We start from the raw sequence: 24,984 nt of genomic DNA on the forward strand, positions 1-24,984 counted from the left end.
ATGCCAGGTGAACTAAAATGTGGACTGGTTTTGTGCATTGGTCCGAAAATAGTATGAGTTGATTGGGCTACTACATTTAAATAAAAGATCCATTTAAATAACTTGTGTTAAAATATTACTTAATATAAAATATGCAATTATTAGTGTTCAGATAAAAAATGGTGTCAATAATATTCCGAAAATCCACAGTAAATAAACACTATTATTTAATTATGCAAAGATAAATGCGATGCGTGTGCGTAAGCTGGCAAAAATGCCGAAATGATAAAATTGTGAATTATAATAATAATAATAATAATAATAATAATAATAATAATAATAATAAATAATAATAATAATAATAATTAGTATTGTAACAGAATAGTGAAACGCCGGCATTAATAATTATAGTAAAATATAATATATATTTTTTCTAATTTTCCAAAAAATGTTAGAAGCATAACTAGGTATTTCGGGGGAGAGGCGGGACAAAATTGGGTGTCAACACCATGCCCACCCCTAGTTGGTGATTTATACCCAAGGACTTTGGTGGGAAGGACATTAAGGAGGTATGTGGCCATTTGGAGAGCATGATGCCAAAAGGAGGGGGGCATGGAGGAGTGGACAAGAAGAGTGCGCACTATGTTGTTAATGGATTTAATTTTTCTTTCCGCTTTGCCATTTTGAGGAGAGGTATGGGGGCAAGAAAATCAGAAATTTAAACCATTGGAGGCGCAAAAAGATTGAAAATGCCCATTGGCGAACTCCCGCCCATTGTCACATTGAATGTTTTTAATGTCTCTTTCGAATTGAGTCCGTATTAATGCCTTAAAAGATAGAAAAGTGGAATAGCCTTGGGACTTGTTAGAAATTGGAAAAGTCCAAAGAAAATTACTATAATCATCAAGAAAGAAAACATAATAGCGGTGCCCATTAGAACTTAAAACAGGAGATGTCTATAAATCACTATGAATGATATCAAATGGCATAGTAGTATATGACAATGAATCATAAAATGGCAATTTAACATGTTTCCCCAAAGGACAAGAGGTACAAAAAGAAGTTCGGGCCCTATTACATTCAATTAAGGCATTACTACGAAGAGAACTAAGGATAGCATTTCCCGGATGGCCGAGTCGGGAATGCCACAAACTAGGTGATGCGACAATGAAGGTGGATGGTGGAGTGGTCCGTTTTGTGGCAGTAATAGGATACAATTCCCCGGTGCTCTCATATCTCATTAGGCGGCTCCCCGTCGGTAAATCCTTCATAGAAAACCCAAGAGGATCAAACTCAACAGAAACATTATTGTCCTTAGTGAATTTACGTACGGAAATAAGGTTTTTAATGAGTTTTGGAGCATGCAAGACATGTTGGAGGCATAATTGGGGATTAGGTGGGGGTAGAGATGTATGACCATAGCCACGAATTGGAATAGTGCTACCATTACCAACAATGATTCCAGAATTATTGCTCAAAATAAAATAAGACGTGAGAGTACCTGAGTTGGCAGTCATGTGGGAAGTCGCTCCGGTGTCCATGTACCAATTATCATCCGGTTGATGCATGGACAGAGTGTGCATGGCTGTCTCCACGTCTTTTGGAGTGTACCCAGAATACGTCGGACCATGCATGGAATAGGCCTGCTGAGGCCGTGGACCCGCACCCAGAATGCCGCTGTCGGGCCGCGGTGTTGTGGGACGCTGCTGCCACGGTCTGGTCGAATACGGGCAGGGGGCAGTGGCCACTGCTGGGGCGGCCAGGTTGGCCAATAGTAGTCCCCTGCCGGTGGCTGTCCCGTCGGCCACTGACCGTAGCTGGTCCGTCCGCCGCCGCCGCCGCCGGATTTCCCGCGGTTGGTGTTGTTGTTGTTCCCCTTTCCCTTGTTCCTGTTGGAATTCCTGCCACGATTATTATCACGACGGTTAGTTGAATTAGTGTTGCCGCCAGGTGGCGGGTAGGGAGTATCATTATCAACAAGCAGAGCCGCGGGACTAGAATCGCGGGCACGTTCCTTGGCTGCGGCGTCTTCGAGCTTGAGTCTGGAGCACACTTCAGAGAAAGAGGGCAGCACATCCTTCTGCTGGATGGTGGTGACAAAGTGTGCATATGTCTCCGGTAAGCCTGCAAGGAGGCGCAAGACCAGACGTTGGTCGGACACCGGTGACCCCATGTTGGCAAGCTGATCCGCGAGAGACTTGAGCCTATTATAATAGGCCATAACTGAGCCGAAGTCGGCCATTTTTGTGGTGGTGAACTTGATTTCAAGGTACGCTGCCCTTGAGTGCTTGTTATCTTGGAAAAGATGAGCAACTCGATTCCAAGCCTTCTCCGCAACATCATCCGCCACGAGAATAGAGGTAAGAATATCATGGGATACGGTGGCGTATATCCATTGAAGGACCACCGCATCTAGCCGTTTCCAGAGCGGAAGATTAGCCGCCTTCGTTGCGTTGTACGTGGTGAGTTCAGTGGTGTCAGTTGGTGGTATGATGTGCTCAAGTACGGAGTGGACACGGGCTAGAACTTTGAATAGTGTCGCCCATTCGTGATAATGGCCGGTTTCCATGTCTAGAGTGATTGGGATTAAAGATTTCACATTCGTGACGGTTAAAGCAGAATGAAAATTTTTGTTGTCAGCCATTGAAGAGAGAAGAGGGAGGAGAAAGGAGAGGGGGGGGGGGGGGGGGCTACGGCTAGGGTTAGGAGAGAGGGAGATGGATGGCTAGGGTTTCGGATGCTAGGGTTTTTAGGAGAAACCTAGTCTGATACCATGTAGGAAATCAATCTGTGATCTGTATTGATGTATAAAAGTCATTATATACAAAGTAGGTATCTCACTAGCAGCATAATACTAGGCTAAATTATAGGACCTAATTACTATATATAAGGAAGAGAATATTTACAATATTTACGTAGACTTATTACATAGTCTATCAACGCCCTTTGGAATTTGAGAAGATACTAGCTAGCTACCAAACAAGACATTGTGAATAGAATTAGCAACGTAACTTAACCAAAAAAAAAAGGGGGGGGGGGGGGGGAGGGGGGCTTGTATTTTCGTGCAACTGGGATAGAACTAATTAATAAATACTGTTAATAATCTAATTTGCGCTTGCAAATTGCAACACAAATAGAATAATACTAGACAGCGTATTCACAAACGGAATCAGTGACATCACCAGTGGCAGAGCCACATTTATTTGAAAAGCTACAGGGCATAAATAGAGTAAACAGAAGTGGTCTCATATTGTAGGGTACTCCCTCCGGATCAAAAAAGAGTTCACTTAGCCTTTTTTTTTTTTGGATAAAAAAATAGTTCTTAATTAGGGGTAGTTTAATCAAATTACCTATTTTGTCTAAAAGTTAGTATTTTCTTAAGGGGTGTGCAAATGGCTAAGTGAACTCTTTTTTTTATTCAGAGAGAGTACTTAATAAAGATAGGAATCAATTGTGAGAGAGACAGGGAAGTTTGCCAATATTCAGAGCAAACTGAAAAACTACTAGTACCTTGTACGATATCAAACAAGGTCTACAGAAATTCAGGCGCGGGCCTTTTGTTTTAATTTGTAACTCCTTATATATATACTCATAGCAAATAATTATCACATAAGACAATTTAATTCCATAAGCACCTTGGGTCTTTCGAATGAATTATAGTTAGCGACGATGGTTAGGCCATAGCCAGCACGCGCACCCAGCAATAAAACAATAGTGGTTAATTTTATTGGTATGCAGTTCAAGACCCACATTGGACGTTTATAAGACAGATAAACTATCCATGTAAGGTGTGAGGGTCATTCATATGTGATCAAACTTATCTTTGGAAGAAGAAGGATCGAGCTTGTGCATGTGCATGATTTTTTGATGGTAAGGGAAAAAGTCTAATCTTTTCAAAAACAAACAACTCGGTCTTTGAAATGAATAAATGATGTATACAAGTACAGCAGAGGAGGAGAGAATACAGACAGAACCAGAATAAAAATGCTGTTTTTCCCACCTTTTTCCCCTTTTTATAGTCGCTGTTGAGCCAGAGGATTTGGACTGTAAATCATATTGTCCAGTTTAAACAAAAGAAAGTAAATTAAAGATTTAATAGGCAAATATAAACTTCTACTTGTTCGGAATTTTGTTTCTGGTTCGTCAATTCAGGAATTTTCATCTCTCAACTTGTACAGATTGAAATGTTTTCGTTACAGTAGGTATTCAAATTATCAAAAAAAAAAAAAAAAAAAAAAAGAGGCTACAATTAAAAATTAAATCCATGAATGATCTATGCCACAAACCACGTTAGTCCCCTGAAAACAAAGCTCAACTGTGGTATTATACTTGAGCACTACTACATATGCAGGCGCAAATTTAGAGAGTCGGCAAAAAGTTACAGTGTATATATAGGGTAAATTTTCTGTGTTTATGTACATATATTAACTTTTGAATATCCTGAACAAATATAAGGTTAACTCAAGCGGTCCAGGGTGTTCAAAATTATTTCTAGCATCCTAGGTTCGATTCTCATTTCCTGGTAATTCCAATTGCAAAGGCAGGACATCTATAATTAATTATATATGGCAAACCTTGGAAAATTCTCCCCAAAGAGAACACCCTTGGAATAGTACTTACAACTTACTTTCGTAGGCTCAGTTTAATTATTGTGTCTGCACGCTGTGAGCATGTACAGTCAAATCTCTCTGTAATAGCATCGTTGGGTTCGAAATTTTTTTACTGTTATAGAGAATTGTTGTTATACACCTATAACAGCATTGACATTTAAATAATATTTTGCTATTATAGGCAAAAAATATGCATAAAATCTAATTTTTCATTTTTAATTGTCAAATTCTAAGCTTATTCACAATTTGTATAACGAAGGAAAATCTTTTAATGATGACTATATATATTCATATGATATTTTTTGTCATAAATATTGTATTAAAGGATCAAATATTTGATCAAAATCTCTACACTTATTATTGGTTATCATAGATATTCTATTTTTATAAAGATGGTTAATTATTATATTACCAAAAAAAAAAAAGATAGTTGTTATACGGGGGGTAATATTACAAAGAGTGTACTATTATAAAGTTGGTTGTTGCTGTTATAGAGAAGTAAAATATTACATAAAAATTCGGTTTCGAAAAAACTTAGTTGTTATAGAGAGTTGATGTTATATGCGGATGCCGTTATAGAGATGTCTGACTGTATTATAAATATTAGTGTTATAAATAGTATTTATGTATTATTGTGAATGTTTATCTTTGAAAAAATGTTAGGGTTTATGACCTTGGGACCAAGTTAGTTTTCTCTTATAAATAGAGATGTTCCCTTCATTATATTTTCATCCCTCAAGAGAAATAAATAATTCTCATCTCTTCTCTCTTTCTCTACAATATTATTTTCCTGCTTTACTATTTTATTACACGTTATCAGCACGAGACTCTAACCAATAGAGAAATTAGATAGTAACGTAAGCTGTAGAATGTTTTTCCGCCCCGAAGGTATGATTTGTTTTATGAAGTACTAATCTTTATTTTTAAAGTATTGTGACGAATCTCTTTAGCCTTGAAAAGGGAAACACTTTTGTAAACTGAGAAATGCATCTTGAAGCAAGATGCAAACTAATACAGACGGCTAATGATAACAAAGATGACCCCGTATAAGGAATATATCACCAGCATATATGCGTCCATCATAGTTTTGCTTCTAATTAATTTTCAAGTTTCTTTTTTGCTTTGACAATCTTGTCCTTAATATTATATTTTACGTGTTTGGAGGTAATTAAACTCCTAGTAAAAGTGGTAATATTGTATAGGCTTTGATTACAATTGAAGATGTGTTAAAGAAAAATTCTCCACATCATATGTATAACTCGATTTGCTTCTGAAGTAGCAACATCTTAAAAGAAGTTTTAAGCTATCATAAATAGGATACGGTTAAGGCACGTTCAAATGATTATGTCATATTCTCAAAGAATGAAAACTTTTGACAAATGTTACAGATACACATTCATTCCTAGAAGTGAATGTGATGATACTTAGTAAAGATCATAAATATGAACGTGTGATTAGTTGTGAAGTTATCACGACTCACCTCCAGAAGAGGTAGAATAATTGAGAAAAAAATATTCTAAATATTCTATGATTTACACTCGGAAACAGCCTCCTTACCTTCCAAGGTGGGGGTAAGGTCTGCGTACACTTAACCCTCCCCAGACCCCCCACTGTGAGATTCAACTGGGTATGTTGTTGTTGTGTTGTATTCTATGATTTACTCCCGAAGTAGTAAACTCAGTAATCTGCTCCCGAAGTAGCAAAGTCAGAAATCTTCTCCCGAAGTACCAAACTCAGAAATCTATTCCTGAAGTAGCAAATTTTGAACTCTACTATAGTCTTTACATCTCCATTTAATTATTTTTTTATCTCTGATACCATCAGTGTTTAACTAAAATTTCGTTTACGATACCACCAGTATCTAAGCAATATTTGATAGTACAAAATTAATGATTAAGGGCTCTAGAAGAGCTAATTATTTATGTAGAAGATCATGGCACTAGTAGTGTCCAAACATTATGTGATTATGAAGAATAATTAAAGGCTCCTAAAGAGCTTATATAGTATTATGTCATTCGTTCTAGATTGTAATATACGAAGGTGTTATGATCGAAACACAAGTTGTAGTAAACCCGAAGTTTACTAAAGTAAATGGCTATCATATTGAAACTATAAATAATTGGAGGATTAAATACACTACAAGTAAGTATAGAAATGACAACAGCTCTTTTTGGCAACAAAAATAATATAATTGACAAAATTCAATATTTGACAACAACTTAGTTTTATTGTTAGCATATATGATGAATCTTCTAAAAATGAACTTTTTTTGTTGCCAAACAATTTAATTTTGTTGTCATAGTATTGACTATTGTTGCAAAAAGTACTTTTGACAACAATAAAAAAATTATTGCACATCGTTGCAATAACAGCCTATGGGAAAAGTTTATGCAACAACAACAAAAATGTTGTTGCCAAAAGTACTTTTTGCAACAATAGTCTATCTATGGCAACAAAATATTTTTGTTGGCAAATGTCTTCTTTCTTGTAGTGTATATCATCAAAATTATAGTGGGTAAGAAATATGTATGTGAATGGTTACCCTCTTTATTATCCAAATTGTACTACACAAATATAAGCATGATGAATCACATGTCACGGTAAACCAGAAGTTTATTTGTATAGATAGAAAAAAAAACAATTAATGTCATAGTAAACCAGAAGTTTACTAAACAAATAGCACATGTCATGGGAAACTTGAAGTTTACTAGTATAAATAATTTTATTAGTCGGCATGAGCGATTGGGCTATTCCAATTAAAATATGATGTACAGATTGAGTATTTGACATATATTGAAGAACAAGAAGATTCTTCAAGAATATATTTTTGTTGCTTGTTCTCATGATAAGTTGATTATACTGGCTAATGCTGGGATTGAATTCCCAAAATTCTAAAAGAATATAAAAGGTGAATATGGGCTCATTCACCTGTTATGTGATGTCTTAAATAGATGCATCGATAAGACGGTCACATGTACGTTTTTTGTTAACTCGCAATTTGACACATGCAAAATTACTTACTCAAAATAATTGAGTTGATAGCACAATTTTTAGATTATGTAGTCCAAATAATCAAGATAATTCATCTTGTTAATGCTGATTTATATTTAAGCTGATTTGGCGTTGAATGCCTCCGATAAATAGTCAAACCATTGTTTATGAGAACAAAGCTTCATGTGTTGGCCTGAACTATGATATATTGCATACAACAACATCAAATCAATAAATTATAATAAATTCTCCATCGCATTGGTTTAAAGTTCGGAATCAAATATTTTCATCTAATAGCTTTTGATGTGTTGTATATAATTAAATAATCTAGCACGACCACAAAGATGGGTATCCCAAAGAAAAACGGGAATATATGTTAGTTTTTCTAACATAAGGGGGAGGAATAAGCAGCTTTCTAACATAAGGGGGAGAAATAAGCAGCTATAAAATATGTTGTAAATAATCATTAGCATGATCCTCATTCCAAGATAATTCAAGTAAAATGCTAGAAGTATTTGCTGGCCTAGAACTAATTTCATGTTTCAGCTGTAAAATGCTTCAATTAAAATTAATGTCCCTAAAGGATAGAGTCTACAACACGAAGGAAGAGCATACGACATAACACTTTATGAAAACTCGTGACAGGTTTAGGTACCTAAAAATAATGAAAGTGATGAAATCTCAATAAGTTATTTTCATTTTTTTAATCAAACATTGTACATTTTAGCACTCCATTCACAGTGTACTCAATGGAGCAAAGGGCTAAAATGATCCCTTATCTATGGGAGTAGGTTCATTTTTGTCCCTTAATTATGACTTGAGCATATTTAATCTCTTAACTTTACTAAAATTGTGCACTTTTTATCTTCTAACGGAATCCGTTTAAAAGTTAGGTCACGTGACTCTTAAACCCATCTGGAAAAAACTAATAAACTCAGTTGGCTTCCCCCAATTCCATACGCGCCAAAAAAAAAACCTAGCCACTATGAAAATCTTTTGATCTGCTGGAACAAGAAAACTCAAGTGAAGAAGCTGATTTTTTCTTCTACAATAATGATTATTAGATCTCATGATAGTGAAATACCCAATTATGGTAAGATTTTAAGCAAGAAACACTATCTGGGTATCATTAAACTAAAAAAGTGATTTTTCACTATATGTTTGATTCCGTTTCTCATTCTTTAGTATATTTGCTAATTTTTATGCAGTACATGATAGCTTCAGTATATTATAATAAGGTTACTAGTAAATAGTATTAAATTTCTTCAATTATTTTGTGCAATGCATGATACAACATAAGCTTTTTGAATAAAAAATTGAAATAAAGACAAGAAATAAGGAATAAAAAAGTGTCTCTGACATAGGATTTTGTGTTTGTCATTGTTTAATCGTTGGTGAATTTGGTCTGACATAACATATTTTTTTCTTCTTGTCCGATTACTATGCTAAATGCCCATCTTTGTAGGCTATTATTAGTTCTGTTGCAGTACTTTTTATAGTTTATATTCTTTTTCCATTAGAAAAAGGTCTAAGATAAGTTCAATTGTTGTGCAAACCCTGCATATAAGGCTTCTTTTTTCAGTATAAAAGTAATACATGGTGGTACGATGAAGCATCAGCCTAACAAATATTATCTTGGTGGGCGTGTAGATTTTATTGACTATGTTAATGACACAGAGTTGAATTTGTCACAATTCAAATACATGGCAGAACTATGTGGCTATGAGGGAGATTCAGTTACTTTCTGGCATTTGTGCGGGAGGTATGGTAACCGAATGCGACTTATTTCTACTGATGTGGAAGCAACTATTGTAGCCAAAAGTATTCCAGATAACAAAGTGGTCGAAGTATACTTTGAACATCTTGATTCATATATTGGAAGGACTATACATACTAATGAAGTTGGTACAGCAGAACAAGAAAAAGAAGTACACAGTGAGCATTCTTCGGGTGATGATGAATTTGAAGACTCAGAAAATGATTTTCTAGATGATGATGATCTCTTGGGAAGCAATACCAATGTGAATCATAGATACGAAGTTAGTGAAGAAGTTAAAAAAAAGATGGCAGCTGAAGAAGGTGATTCGGATTGTGTTGACTGACGATACAAAGAGTTTAGAATGTGGCTCTGATGGTGACAGATTCAACTTTCCAAAGTTCAATCCTAAAACAGACGGGGATAAACCAGTGTTGGCATTAGAACTAACATTTGAAAACAAGAATGAGTTCAAATATGCTGTAATAACTCATGAAGTTAACCAAGGGAAATACATAAAGTGGTGCAAAAATGATAGGGAAAGAGTGAGAGCAACTTGTGGTCATCCAGATTGCAACTGGGAGATTTTAGCTTCAAGAATGCATCGAGATAGCGCATTCCAGATCAGAACATACAATCACACTCATCGTTGTAAGAATTGGAACCATCGTAACAAATCAATTAATTCATCTTATATTGCACGAAGATACCTTAAGGCCATAGGCTCAAATAGGTCTTGGGCAATCTCCGAATTCAGAGATCACGTTAGTATGGAGCTAAGAGTCCAGGTGACATTATCACAATGTAGAAGGGCTAAGAGAAAAGCACTTGCATTGATTGATGGAGATCTTAATGCTCAATACAAGGTATTGTGGAACTATTGCAATGAGATTGGTAGGACAAATCCAAATACCTCTGTCTATATGGAATTGGTTGGAAATGAGGTGCCCGACAAGCCTAAGAGATTCCAGCGAATTTACATTTGTTTTGGTGGTTGTAAAGAGGGGTTCAAGAGTGGTTGTCGAAGAATAATTGGGATCGATGGTTGTTGGCTTAAGGGCCCAATGTATGGAACTCAATTGTTAACTGCTGTTGGAATTGATCCAAATAACAATATCTTTCCAATAGCATATGCAGTTGTAGAGAAGGAAAGAAAGGAATCATGGGAATGGTTTTTGAATTATTTGAAGATTGACTTAGACATTGATGATACTAGTACTTGGACCTTCATGTCGGATAAGCAAAAAGGTTTGATTGAAGCGTTCAATGAGGTATTGCCATATGTTAGTCATCGATTCTGTGTGAGACACCTCCATAACAACTTCAAGAGGGTCGGATTCGGTGGTGACTCACTCAAGAATGCCCTTTGGAAGGCTGCAAGAGCTACGAGAGTAGAGTGGTTTGATGATTGCATGGTTGATATCTTTGATCTTGATCCAGAAGCTGTTGATTGGCTCAAGAACAAGCCACCTACTGAATGGTCTAAATCTCACTTTTCCGAAACTGTGAAATGTGATACCTTACTCAATAATATATGTGAATGTTTTAATAGCATGATCCTTGAGGCTAGAGATAAGCCGATTATCACTCTATTGGAGAAGTTAAGGTACTTACTTATGTCGAGGATGAAAGCAAATAGGGATAAAGGTGCCCAGTGGAATGTTGGTGATATTTGCCCTAGGATTAAGGATGCATTGCACAAAAATCAAGCTAAGGCAGCTGAATTTATTCCTAGGAAATCAAATGAGTGGAATTATGAGATAATAGGGGCAAGCATAATGAACAATTGGGCTGTGGATTTACTAAATAGAAAATGCAGTTGTAGGAGATGGGATCTAACAGGAATTCCTTGCAAACATGCCATTGCCGCAATTTGGGCTAAACATGATGACATTAACTCATACGTGGATGATTGTTATAAGGTAGAAACTTATAGAAAAATCTATGCATTTTCTATTCTACCTATGAACGGTCAAGAGATGTGGCCTAAGTCGAAAAACATACCTCCTTTGCCTCCACGGTTGGTAAGACAAAGTACCAAAGGAAAAAAACAAAAGCAGCGGAGAAAAGAACTAGATGAAGTGGGAGCAAGTAGACAAAAAATGAGAAGGAAGCAAAATAAATTGGACTGTAGCTTATGCCACAAACCAGGCCATAATATAAGAACCTGCAGTTTAAATCGTGTGTATCCAGATTCTCATGATGATGAGACAACGCAACAAGGATCGTCATTTCCTACTGTACCTTTTGCTCCTACAAAGCTTACGGTATAGTTTAATTACATATAACACTCTTTTTAGTTATGTTGTTATTTAGTTAATCTTGATATTTTTTTAAATTGTAGGTGAGAAGAGGACCTGCTAGCGAAGAACATATGAAAGCAACTCAAGAAAGTGGAGTGTCTGACAACTCATTTTTTAGTATGTAAATGAAGACAAAGCATATGAAAGTTTAAAGTAACTTTGGAAACTATTTATTGACTATTTGGAAGGATCTGCTCAATCAGCTATGGTTTTAAAAGGATTTGGTTCCTTTATCCTAAGAAATAAAGAAGGCATGAAGAAATAAAATGTTCATCAATCAAGAAAGGAGATAGCACTGTAAGTTGAAACTAAATTATCCCTACCGTTACTTTTTAAACGGGTTCCGTTAGGGAGATAAAAAGTGCACCACTTTAGTAAAGTTAAGGGATTAAATATGCTCAAGTCATATTTATTTATTTTTTTGGTAAAGTAATAAAATTTCATTAGTAAAGCATCAAGAAGATGCAAGGTTACAGATAGGTGAGAAGCTGCTTCAAACAGAAACATGAAGCAGACTCAGCAAAAACTTGTAGAAAAGCAATCTAAAGATAGTCCATGTCTACCGAACTAGAGAAAGGGAGCTAATAAAATCTAGAAAGTTACTCACACTGTTTACAGGAGCAAAAAAATGCCAACTATAAAGAGTAGCTAAACACCTAGACTTTAGGGAGCAAATAGGAGTTGAGATTCCTTCAAAGCATCTACTGTTTCTCTCCTTCCATAGGTTCCAAAAAATTACTGCTGGAATCATTCTCCAGATTCTTTTAATGGATTTGTCAACTCTCCAGAGTATCCAGCTAGCGTAGGCATCTTTGATGTTGAAAGGCATTGCCCATTGGAGACCAAGCATAGAGTAGAAGAAATACCAGAGTCTAGCTGCTGCAAAGCAGTGCAAAAATAGATGGTTGACACTTTCATTGGCCTGCTTGCACATGGCACACATGTTAACGACGATTACACCTCTCCTCCTAAGATTGTCTTGTGTTAGGCATGCTTCCTTCAGTGCAGTCCAAATGAAGCAAGTAACTCTGAGAGGCTGTCTGGTTCTCCATACAAGCTTCCAAGGTCAAACCTCTAAAAAGCTATTTTGGGAGCTCCAGTTGTAACATTCCTTCACAGTGAAAATCTTTTCCTTAGAATTGCCCCAGAGGATTTTGTCCTGCAATTCAGCCACCAGAATACATTGTTCCAATCTTTGTAACAGAGAAAGAAAATCATCAACTTCCCAATCCTGTAGGTTTCTCCTTAAAATTGGTGTCCAGCAGTTGTTATCTCTATATTGAGCTAATGTTGCTTCTTTGTTAGAAGCTATCAGAAATAGTGAGGGAAATGAGTCTCTTACTAAAGTGTCCCCGAGCCATTTGTCCTGCCAAAATCTGATCTTAAGCCCATTTCCAGCCTTGAATGAGACAGCCTTGAAGACTACTGATGTGTTTCCATACTCCAACACCATGTGGTTCATTGCTTTAGAACTGATTCCCATACTCATGAGTAGGCTGTTGTTATGAAGCTTAAGATTTCTGATTCCCAGCCCCCCTTGGCCTTTGGGTTGAATAACTGATTGTCATTTAACCAAAGAGAATTTATGAGTAACACTGTTACCTTTCCATAGGAATTTCCTTCTGAGCCTGTCAATTTGCTTTAGAACTGAGCTTGGCATAGGGAAGAGTGACATACAGTAAGTAGGGATGCTGTCTAGGACACTGTTGATGAGGGTAAGCCTACCACCCAATGATAGGTATTGCATCTGCCAAGTGGCTAGTTTTTTCTCCATTCTTTCAATGACCCCACTCCACATCCCAGATGATTTGAATTTAGCACCCAAAGAAAGTCCCAAGTAGGTGGTGGGAAAGGAGCCTGTTTTGTAGCTAAGTATATCAGCAAGAGCTTCTAGGTTGACCACTTCATTCACTAGATATATAGTGCTCTTAAGCATATTGATATGAAGTCCAGAGATGGCCTCAAAGATCATGAGGGTGGTGTTGAGATTAGAGACCTGCTGACAATCAGCTCCACAAAATATAAGAGTGTCATCTGCATATAGTAGATGAGAGACCGATACTGAGGTGGACCGATACTCAAGTCATATTTAAGGGACTAAAATGAACCTACTCCCATAGATAAGGGATCATTTTAGCCCTTTGCTCGTACTCAATGCATGTACATACACATTACAACTTAGGGGGAGGGATTAGGGCCAGGCGTTCGGTATTCGGTTCGGTATTTTCAAAGTTCAGGTTCGATAATACGGTAATCAGTAATTGAGAAGATATACCAAATACCGAACTTTCAAACTTCGAATTGGTAATCGGTAAATTAAACTTCAATTCGGTACGATATTCGGTAATACCATATTGAAGTCGAAGTCCACGGTGTTAGAACGCAAGTATGCTATGCAAGGGGTCAATACATTGCAAGTGTATCATCAGACAACCAAACTTTGGGGGGAGCAATCAAACTTTTCATTCTTGAATTCACTCTAATATTCATTGTGGACTATTAACACTCTTGTCAAGAACAAAAGAGGCAGCAGCAACAGAAAACTCACACAGGACAGAACCAATATAAAAGATTCAAGATAATAGATGGATGACCATCCAGTGCATCCACCACACTAAAACAAATCTGAACCATTAGTTACTGCCATTGATGCAAAGCTAGCAAAATATTAATCATAAACAATTCCAAAAACGTGAAGTGCAGCAAAATTACACGAATCATGGTTAACACCTCAAAATCGACATGTCTAAACTTACAAGTCTAAGAAACAAAACCGGAGGCTATTAAATAGGAAATAAATCCCATCCAGTATCAAGTATTCGATGCATTACAATGCGGCATTCATAATTATACGCTCAAAGCAATCCCCTGGCCTCCCTATCAGACTCCAACAGTGTAAGAACATTACCCTCTCTGACTGGTCCCTTGACATTTCTCATGATAAACCTGTTCTGGTCGTCAATAAACTTGACTCTCACCTGACTTTCACCACAACGGCATGCTTGGTTGCAGATTCCATTCTCCAAATACAGAACCAAATGAAAGAAGAGCAAGGGAAAGCCAAACAAACCACACCAGCACCTAGCATTATATTAACTTAAGAAACTCAATAATACTCTAAAGAACATTCAATATTCAAAAGAAACATACCCCAACATGTTCACCTATAAAATCATTTGATCAGATTATGATCTAAATTAGTGAGTTTATAACATCTCTGCACATATTACACCTCCGTGACGGCAGGTGTAGGCTTGGTTAACATATACTATACAAATCACAAAATTTCAACTATCCGTCACACTTTTAAATGCTATAGCAAAGAGACATAGCATAGGTCAATGACATAGAAAATATGCATTGGAGGTAACTAAGACACCAACAAATAGTAACTTCGCAGCTTCCACTATTGCAGGTTCACAAGCTCCCCAAGTTACAATCCGACCAAAACAAGTTACTTTAGCAGGAGCTTTTGTCTTCCAAAACATCTTCCATGGACAGATAAGAGTAAAATTATTCATTGTAAATGCAGGGTATAGAACAGCAAGCAACACTCAGCTCATCCATAAACCCAGGAATCTTAGTGCAATGGTACAGAAAAGAGATATCTATCCATAGTAAATTCATAACCTGATCAAGCCTTTCGTTTTTTCCTACCATAACAATCTAAAATAAGTAGCAGTAGCAAGTTTTGCAATGTAGAAGCTTAAATCCAGAAAGTAAGTACCATTGATACCACTGAGATTGAAAAATCTAGAAAAAGAGGCTATTATATTGGCAGTACATAAAGTAAATTCTGGTCATCTACCCCTAAAAAAAGAGGCTACTAAAATAATACTCAAACTTCTAGAAAAAGTGTTATGCAACGGAGGTAAACACCCAGTCAAGCAGGAAAAAGAGAAAGCACAAATCCAACAGAATCCAACAAGAGGATCAGTTGTCAAATAGCAATGTCGCCTTTAGTTTTAAGAACCAACAGAATTAAAGAGAAAGCACAAACCCAGCACCAAAGTGGAGAATTAGTGGAACATCAAACTAAATTAAATTAAATATTCAATGGATACCTGAGGCCAAGGCAACTTGCGATTATAAATTAAGAACCGAGGGAATCCTTTGAGCTATCAGTCATATCTTAAAAGAATTTAAGATGTGTCAAAAATTAAACTAAGTAAAAAGTATAAAAACAAAAAAACATACCAAGTTCAAGTTTCATAAGATCATCAAAATCTTCTTCAACATTTACGGGATAAGGCTCATTTCGACGCCAATCTTGAAGATAAATAACAACTTGCACCAATTTCAAAGTCAAAAAACTCCTAAATGAATCAAGAATATGGCCCCGGTGCTAAATGCACATTCCGATTTAAATTTGTCCCATCACCCTTTTCACCTTCTAATTGAAAGTTTAAATTTGATTGTTTGTACTTGGAATTGGAAGTGTCAACCTTATTTGGATTTCTAGGACAAGTTTTCAAATGTTTATTCAGTCCAGTTGTTCCAGTTTTAGTTGGATCAGCTAAGAGAACTTTACCACAATACCTGCACTTTGCTTTATTAATTCCATCTTCTATGAGCTTATCATAATGCGGCCAAGCAGCAGATCTTAGTTGTATAGCTTTCCTCTTCACAGTCACTGGATCTTGTTCAACTTCCAGTGTTGAATTGAGAGATTCAGTAATAGGTGTGCTTCCACCCACATTGGTTGTTTGACTTGCTTCATCTTTCATCTAAACAGAGAGGAGATTACAAATGTTATAAGAAAGGAAAGTAATAAGATTAAAATGAGTAATAAGATAATTTCTTGTAACATACAATTTATATACTAATCAATTTTGCACTACTCAGTTCATCAAAGTTCAAATAAAAGATTAAATATTGAGTCACCGACAATACATTTAATAGAGAGCTGAAAATCAACACATAATTGTGGGTCTAAAGAAACAACTTATAAGATCCAGCTATGTTCTAGATTCTCATAATTGAATACTATAAGTTTAAGGAACTATCAAACAAAAATTCGACGATAATTGCACAAATTTCATAGGCAAAAACATGATTTAAGACAAGAAATGAAAGTAATATAACAGTAAAATGAGTGGAATTTACCTGACATAGTTCAAATTTTATTCACTTAAATGAGTTGTGTGGTCTCGACCCGAGCTTGGGGAGTATATAAAACCCTAGTTCAGATAAATTAGAACACAACGAAATTGAAAAAAAAAAAAAAAAAAAAAAAAAAAAGAGACTTGGAGGTGATAGGGATTACCTGATTAGGGTTTTTTTTGTGTGTTAGGTGACTTGGAGCTTTTGTGTATGTGTAAAGGTCGACTTGGAGCTTTTGTGTGTGTAATGTGCTAGGGATTTACACTGTGAACTGATGGGTAGGTCTAGCCTATTGGGCAGGACTAGTAATTTAATACCGTGGGCCTTTAGGCTTTATTGATATTTATTTCGGTATTTATCGAATTACTGTAATTGTAAATAACAAACACCCCTTTTTTTGTGTCCGTTGTTTATATGAGGTTTAAGTGGGTAATGAAGGCCGGAGAGATGGGTTTTATGGGTTTGATCTGTTGATTTTATATGGAGGAAATATGTTGGGTGTTGTCATTGCAGCTTTAAATCGTGAATCAAACACTGATTTCGTAGTGACCTCATGCTTGCCTTTTTCTTTATCTTCGTTGGCAATTTCGCCGGAGGAACTTCATCAGCCGATGGCTTGAGGAGCTTCACCAGCCTTCTTCTTTATTTTCATTTACTTCATGGGTGTGTTGAAAATCAAAATGGATCTTATATGTTCTTTGTTTTTGGTTGAAAATTGTACTCATTGATCTTTTTGATGGGTTTTGCTGAATGGATCTTATATGTCTTTATTTTCTTTTTGAAAATTGTTCTTTGGGTTTAATTTGGTGGGTATATAATGGGTCGCGTTTTATTATGGGGCTGTTTAATTTAATTTAGTGCTAAATTATTGGGAAATGGTAAATAGGATGTTATATTTTTAATGAGGTGTCCAATGACACCGTGGCAGTCTGTTAGGGTTGGGGATAAATGTAAAAAGTTTATTAACGGTAGGGATACGTTTAGTTACAAAAATTTATTAAGGATAAATGTGAACTATTTACTAAAGTACAAGGGTAAATCCAACCCCTTTCCCACTGGATAATTACAAGCCAACTTTCTTGGATCCAACATTTTTTCTTGGTTCCGCCATTTTTTTTCTTAATTATGTAAATAATTCTACTTGCATTTGCTTACGAAAATTCTGATTATCTACTTCCTTATTTTTTGTATTTCAAATATATTCTGTGTGATTTGCTACAGCCTATTGCGTTCGTCCTTCATCGGGTTTGAGGTTCCGATAAGTTGTTGAGTTAATTCGTTCTATTCTGAGAATATATATTCTATAACCTCGGGTACATTGAAGGGAATAATTTCCTTAAGGAAACACTGTGAATTCAGCGGGCTCGAATTATTCCTTTTACATTTATTTTTCAGATCTGTTTAAGTAAATATCGAATACAGAATGCCAACAATCTTAAAGAAATTATTTTTACTGTTATAATGTTTCCGGGCTCTGCTTTGTTTGAGGAAAAACGAGAAAGGAGAATTGTTTTATCGAATGATGGAAGAAATTGGGGGTGAAATGCACGATGTTGGTCCGCTAGTGATCCGGAAAGTTGTGTGATTACGCGCCGAAATATTTCGAACTGCCGTCACTATTGCAAAACGTTCGTGGCTTTCCAATATATTTGGGTTCAAGTTTGCCAATTCAAAAGACATAGATATCCGTTTATGTTACTTAACCAACAAAAGCAAGCAATTCACAGTATCAGTGATATTGGAGAAACACAATGAAAGAAACTATTTTGAAAAGAATTATTGGAACTCAAATAGCAGAGAAAACGAAAGTAGTTTATGATGAAATAGAAGCCAAGCCAAGTATGCGTTGGAAAACTTATTATGTTTCTTCATTGGTCCATTGGATGTTTTCCATATGTTGACACCCAATTTTGTCTCTCCTTATTTTCTTGGGCTTCTAAATTTATTAACGAGCTAAATACTTTATTTTCACTACTATTTTTTTATTTTTTACTACTATTAATATCGTTACTTTCATTTTCGCTATTTTACTATCAACATTACTAGCATTACGTTATCGCAAATTTTTATGGTTCGTCGTCATTTCATTTTCGGATTTGGACTCGTTAAATTAATTATAAGTCAACACTTTATTAAATCTTTATTTTCTACATATTAATCACTAATTATCATCATTATACATATACAAGTTAATCACTAAGAAGCCCAAAAAGAATTAAGTTAAAGGAGAAAAGGGCATAAAATTTTCAGCCAAATCAAGCCCAACCAATTCACATTATTTTCGGACCAGCCCACACTTTAAATTCACCAACTCAACCCAACCCACATGTTTAATTTCGGCACCAGCCCATTACCCTTCCACCCGATCCAGCCCACTACCCGCCTAAACTACCCGACCCGGCCCATTTCTCTTAAAACTTATTCACTTCTAACCCTAAATGAATGAAACCAGCAGCACCGCACAGCTCTTCACCCTCCTCCCTCCTCTCTCTCTTCCTCTCCATTTTCAGCAAATCTTCTCCCTTTCTTTAGCTGTGAACAACCTTTGTCTACCCATTTTCATACACAAGTTGTCTCTACGTCTGCTTTACCTGAGCTTTCTGTCTTGACAGGAGAAAGCTTTCCCCTTTCTTGCTTCAAACGCGAGCTGATCCTCACAGACCATAAATGGTCGAACCATTTGCAGATAACAACGAAGTCAAACCATTTGAAATCTGTTTTAAACGGATTCATGTTTGATTCGTTTTTTTTTTAAACCCTAGTTCAACATCCCGCCCAAAATCGAAACCCTAGATTTGGGTCTACACCTATAAATGTCACTCTAAGTCTTGAGCCGAGAGGAAAAGAAAAAAAAATGGGAATTAATTTTATTTTTACCTAGTCCCGTCTAATTAAGAAAAAATCAATTTGAAGTAAAGTTTTCGTTGAGTCCGGGCTGATTCCCCCTCGTTTTAAATTCTCGTTTGTTTCATTGTGTTCGGGTGTGTTGAGGACTGCACTCGAAGAAATTCGAGCGTCGTTCGCGTTCGAGCGTTGATCCGAGATTCACACCCCTGTTCACTGCACACGAAGAAGGTCAGAAACCCTCCTTCTTCTATTGCTTTAAGCTCTGTTCTATGTAAACTTATGCAGTTTGATTAGCTTGTCTATTTTGCTTATGGATTTATTTTAGTGTCTGTTTACTATATGTTTGTGTATATTTATGAATTAGTTGTTAGTATAACATTGTTAGCAGTTTAGCATTACAAGTCTGTCCTTTAGTTAATATTGGGTTGTTTGTTTATGTTGGTTTAATGACCATTGTGTGATTAGTATAGTCTAGCTTTAGTGTAGTGTTAGCATTAGTTTATGTTGTTATGATTAATCTTTCAAATGTGTCATTAGTTCATATTTATGTTCAAATGTTAGTATGTATAACTCCAAAAACCTGTTAATCTTTTTGTGTTAAATAAGTGCCCATGTTAAATGTTATTGCCTTATTTAGTTTAGTCTGAGTCTGTTAATACCCATGTTATTCTTAATAGTCCTTATCATGTGTTATTAGTATACTGAGGCTGTATTTTAAGACTCCAACTCACCTGTTTTAACTTGTCTCCACTTAGCTTAAGCATAAAAATTGTTAGAAATGTGTTTGATATTGAGTAAATAGGTCTTAATCCTCTAAAGGATATCCCCATGTTGTTTCTTTTGTTATTGGAATGGTTTATGGTCTACAATGCACTAGAGGTGATCTAAAGTGTTTAATTTATCCCTATGTGCTGATTAAAGTAACTTTTATACCTGTTAGGATGATCCATAGTTCATTTGGAATAAAGCATGTCTTTATATGTGAAAAATGATCAATTATGCCCCTCGTATGCCTCTGTTTTGCCAAAATCAGTTTGTATGTGCCATCATGTGCCAATATCTGATTCAGACTACTCTATTTTCAAAGGGAAATAAATCTGTGGTTTGAGTACTTGCTTGAAAGACCCAAAAATGGCATGAACCCTTTTTTTTTTTGGTAAATTGAACATAGCATGTCTGTTTAAATGAAGATTCAATCCTGTATTTAGCACAATTTGTTGTGTGTTTGAAAGCATGCCTTATATTTAATTGGATTGTTTACTTTGTCTGAAACTGCCTATATGATTCCATGGCTGGCTGCTGCACTTGTTGACATCTCGTGTGTCTGCCTGTCTAGTTCTTTTACGACCTTACATTGCAAATGTGTTGCTGTTCGATTATGTGTATGTATATGACTGGTATACCTTAGTTGATACATTTATGGGGAGATTAGTTAGTCATTATGGATTAAGCTTGAACCCTCCCCGATGTTAGCCATGCCTGGGATTCATGAAATCCCTTGGAACTTGTGCAACATCGGGAAGACGGAGGCAAAAACTTTCCAATATTAACCTTCTAAGCATCCTTATGAATGTGTATAGGCGAGATATACTTAAATATACACAATATATACATAATCCACTGGTCTGTTGTTGAATTTCATATCATATATGTCTTGCCTTGTTTAATAGTTATGTATATTTCTAATTCTTTATCTTTGTTTTTTGCATGTGCACTTTGGGAGCAAATTAGGGTCTCCGTAAAAGATTCTCATGGCTACAAGAAGTCTCGTTTGAGACTTGACCCGCAGCCCCCCTTTCCTTCGTGTCACTCTCGCCTTCTTCGTATTTCGGTGTTGGGCTAAAAGCCCAACATAATGTGCCTCTCGGATCATCCTCTATCAACCAAAAAAAGACTTTGGGCCAAAGCCCATACGGCAGAGATACAAGACAGCAGCCTTAAAATGGGCCAAGCCCATTTAAACATATGTGTTTCCGTTACTCTATTTTTATCTGTTTGCTTGCCTAACATTTATCTTATTTTTCTTGTCTTTCTTGGCTTAGATGAATTTCTAATAGAATTAGCGGGGATAGTTTAGTGATAATGGGTAGTTAGAATTTGAATTTGCTTTCATGGTTTAATAATTTAGCCTATTTCGTCGGTTCAAAATTTCTTTTAATTGCTCTTTACAAGTCTAAAATGGATTGAGTAATCCGATCAAGAATTAAATCCGATTTCAAATTATCCACCTACTTTAAATTATAACTTAACATTATTTTATAAACCTTTTTTTAGTTTTATGGTTAATTCTATTTAAAGGCAATAAATGGCCATTTCTAATAGTGATCAATCTTTTTTCCAAAATTCATATCTTTATTTTCCCCAAACAAGGCCTAATTTTCAAAAAAGAGGTAGTTATATTTTTAGACTACTTTTTACATAATAGTAGGGAGTTAATTTGTTTATTGTCTTCTTGATCTTATTTTGTTACTCAATAAGCTAAGCAGTTAAAAAATGAATTAATAATCAATCATTGAATTCCGTGTGCGAGTTGTTTATTTCACGAATAGGCCGGACCAACTAGCTGTATCCTTTTCGACTAATCCTACATATTTTGTTAATATGGCTAAAGTCTTTTCTATAAACCACTACCTTATTTTAATTTAAATAGTAGCCTTATATTCTCCATTTTGAAATCCTGGTAATACTTACAAATTATTTTCCCAAACATTTAAGATGTTATACTTGTGTATTTTTAGTCTTAATTAATTAACATAAGTCCGGTCGGTTAACCATTGTTAATGAATTTTAAAGGGTGCCTAATACCTTCTCTTTAGATTAGTTGAACCCTTACCTACATCTTTTGGTTTCGTAGACTTTAAAATAAAATCAACTTTAGATAATTACTTTAATGAACTTTAGGTGTCCTAATTCACCGTAAATAATTAGGTGGTGACTCCCTAACTTTAATTAACCCCGGAATTACTGGATGTTATAAACCATTTTGACTTCGGTTAAAAACACCATCTACGTGATTAAACATAAATATGATGGTGGTAGTGAAAGGAGCAATGCTTGAAGCCCTTAATTGTTCTATTATTGTAAAACGGTGTTACTATTGATCGCTATGGTTAAGCCATTAAATTGCAGAAAAGTTAATCTCGAATCATGAGTTCATGCATACTGGCGAGAAAGGTTTTTCCCAATACAATAATTATTTCAATGTATTCCTAGATTTCTTATCTACTGACAGATGCAAGTATCTAGTGACTTTGGTAAGGAATATGCAAATCACGCCATTGCGTGCAGATTGAAGTGGTTCGAAATGGTGTCACTCATCTTTTAATTTATACCCTCTATTATTTAAAAGTTTATTTTTTGTAAATATTAAGGTAGATGCTTATCATTTGAAATTGGAGAAGAAAGTTACTCTTTTCAGAGAAAAGAAAGCTACTATTTTCAGAGATTAAACCTTCGATGTTTCTACTTCCTAGATTGGAGATTAAAATCTGCGTGATTTTATACTTTGTTTTATTACTCGATTTGAAGAGATAAAAACTTCACCGATTTATTAAATATGTGTTTGTCAGAAATTATTCAATTTGAAGATGTAAAAACTTCACCGTTTTATTCTTTGTTAAAGAGAAGAGGAAGATTATGATCGTAAGGATGTTCATTGCATTCTGTGGTCTCAGATATTTTCAGTTTTATGTATTTTTTGTTTTTTCAGATTTATTCAAGTTTCTAGTTTAGTGATTTTGAACACAGGTTTACTAACAATCTTAAGAAATCTAATCCCCTCAGTTGCCAAGGCTAATGGATTACTTGTGTGCATATGGTTGTCTAGGTATAGACCAAAGCTCGACGGTTCAAAGATATCAAATCTACCAATTGACCGAGTATATCCGACATATGTTCACTATAAAAAGTTCAAAGGGAAACCTACTTATCTAGATGCAATTGATCTTTACTTGCATATCACACACTTGTCTGTGCATTCCTTTATCATATAGTCATTCCCTATTCATGTGGGGGATTGGTGGGTATTTTTGGTGTGAATTAGAAATAAAGATCTTATTCCTCGCGCCTTTTCCGAAAATGTAATTATTTTCTGAAAAGGCATTCAGAAAAGACACACCTAATTTTCCTAGCAGACACCTTTGTTGGCTATAAATATCGAGTCATTGCTTCAAATTTTCCTTACGAAAGTTCTGATTATCTTCTTCCTTATTTCTGCACTTCAAATATATTTTGTGTGATTTATTGTCGCCTGTTGTGTTCGTCGTTCACCGGGGTTTGGAGTATCGCTACGCTGGTGAGTTAATTCATTCTATCCTGGGAGGATATGTTTCATAACCTCAGATACAATGAGCGGAATAATTTCCTTAAGGAAACGTTGTGAATTCAGTGGCCTCGAATTATTCCTTTTACATTTACTTTTCAGATTCTGTTTAGTAATTATCGAATACAGAATGCTAGCAATTATCGAGACAGACTCTATGTTATACTTTATAAAAAAATCAAAGAGAAGAGTAAGGCTAGACCTTACCTTCCTAATCCTAATGAGGTAACGAACGACTCTATATTACTTAACGATGTGATTAGAATTAGGAGTTTAATCTTGAAATCAGGGATCTCCACTCAAGCAGGGGCGGAGCTACCCTTGATCGAGAGGTGCCAAGCGACACCCTTCGCCGGAATTTTTTTGATTTTATCGGTATGTGATAAGACAAAGTACATTCTATGTTTTGATGATTGTCAAACTGCTGGAGAAATAGAGAGAGACCTAGTTCGTGATATGCTCTCTCTGTACGGTGTACAGCTAGCAACAACAACAGTAAAGCTGCACTGCCAACTGCACAATTGTACAACAGTGCTGCGACCCATGTTTTAAGTCAAACATGGGATGAGTAGTCTCTATCTCACCCACATATTCCCCAATATACATATATATATATATATATATATATATATATATATATATATATATACAATTTGTTCCAACATATTGGGTACCACCTGAAAACCTAAACATTGGCGCCACAAGTTCTCAAGTGCTCTCAAGAACAAAGCCACTTACAAGCTAAAGAACCTGATCCAGACACTAGATTATGTCTATGTTCTTTAGGTTGTTGTGAGTTGTTGTTCACTCTATAAATTGTAAACCTACTTTTCATTCAAGAAGTTGTTGTAGGTAGCTTAAATTCTCAGTAGTTGTTAGGCAGTTTACCTATTCAATCCTTGGCTAGAGTTAGTTAAGGTGTATTAGTTTGGTTTAGCTAGAGTTAGTCAAACGTGGTTGTGTGCTTGGCTAAGGGTAGTTAAGACTTGTAGCTTATAATAGGTGTATTGTAAGGGTGAGGGATTTATGTGAGTTAAATTCCTAGATTGCAAGAGGTTGTAATCTGAAGTTGCT

At 35.7% G+C, this 24,984-nt stretch overlaps 2 protein-coding genes across 3 annotated transcripts; one reads left to right on the top strand and one right to left on the bottom strand.

Moving 5' to 3' along the window:
* Nucleotides 1-9,187: 9,187 nt before the first annotated feature.
* LOC132612336 (uncharacterized) lies at nucleotides 9,188-11,764 on the top strand. Its single transcript, XM_060326622.1, has 3 exons — nucleotides 9,188-9,659; nucleotides 9,754-11,603; nucleotides 11,681-11,764. The coding sequence occupies exons 1-3, from the start codon at nucleotides 9,188-9,190 to the stop codon at nucleotides 11,762-11,764; spliced, it is 2,406 nt and encodes an 801-aa protein (XP_060182605.1).
* A 2,497-nt stretch (nucleotides 11,765-14,261) lies between these two features.
* LOC132609971 (uncharacterized) lies at nucleotides 14,262-17,456 on the bottom strand. 2 transcript variants are annotated; one of them, XM_060324200.1, is made up of 4 exons: nucleotides 16,906-17,455; nucleotides 16,746-16,819; nucleotides 16,179-16,366; nucleotides 14,262-14,720 (listed from the first exon to the last, which is right to left on the bottom strand). In XM_060324200.1, the coding sequence occupies exons 3-4, from the start codon at nucleotides 16,364-16,366 to the stop codon at nucleotides 14,495-14,497; spliced, it is 414 nt and encodes a 137-aa protein (XP_060180183.1). In that variant the 5' UTR covers nucleotides 16,746-16,819; nucleotides 16,906-17,455; the 3' UTR covers nucleotides 14,262-14,494. The 2 variants fall into 2 exon arrangements, with proteins under 2 accessions (XP_060180183.1, XP_060180184.1); XM_060324201.1 differs by lacking the exon at nucleotides 16,746-16,819 and having other exon boundaries at nucleotides 16,906-17,456.
* Nucleotides 17,457-24,984: the final 7,528 nt, after the last annotated feature.

This window comes from Lycium barbarum, chromosome 9 (genome assembly GCF_019175385.1).
Source record: "Lycium barbarum isolate Lr01 chromosome 9, ASM1917538v2, whole genome shotgun sequence".
In the NCBI taxonomy this organism is placed as follows: Eukaryota; Viridiplantae; Streptophyta; class Magnoliopsida; order Solanales; family Solanaceae; genus Lycium; species Lycium barbarum.

Bases quoted from the DNA above. Each gene is read 5' to 3' on its own strand.
- LOC132612336 (XM_060326622.1), top strand. From the start codon at position 9,188: ATGAAGCATCAGCCTAACAAATATTATCTTGGTGGGCGTGTAGATTTT. The intron at 9,660-9,753 runs GTGATTCGGATT...ATCCTAAAACAG, and splicing joins AAAGATGGCAGCTGAAGAAG to ACGGGGATAAACCAGTGTTG. The intron at 11,604-11,680 runs GTATAGTTTAAT...TTTAAATTGTAG, and splicing joins TTGCTCCTACAAAGCTTACG to GTGAGAAGAGGACCTGCTAG.
- LOC132609971 (XM_060324201.1), bottom strand. From the start codon at position 16,366: ATGAAAGATGAAGCAAGTCAAACAACCAATGTGGGTGGAAGCACACCT. The intron at 14,721-16,178 runs GTATTGTGGTAA...ATATAATGCTAG, and splicing joins ATTAATAAAGCAAAGTGCAG to GTGCTGGTGTGGTTTGTTTG.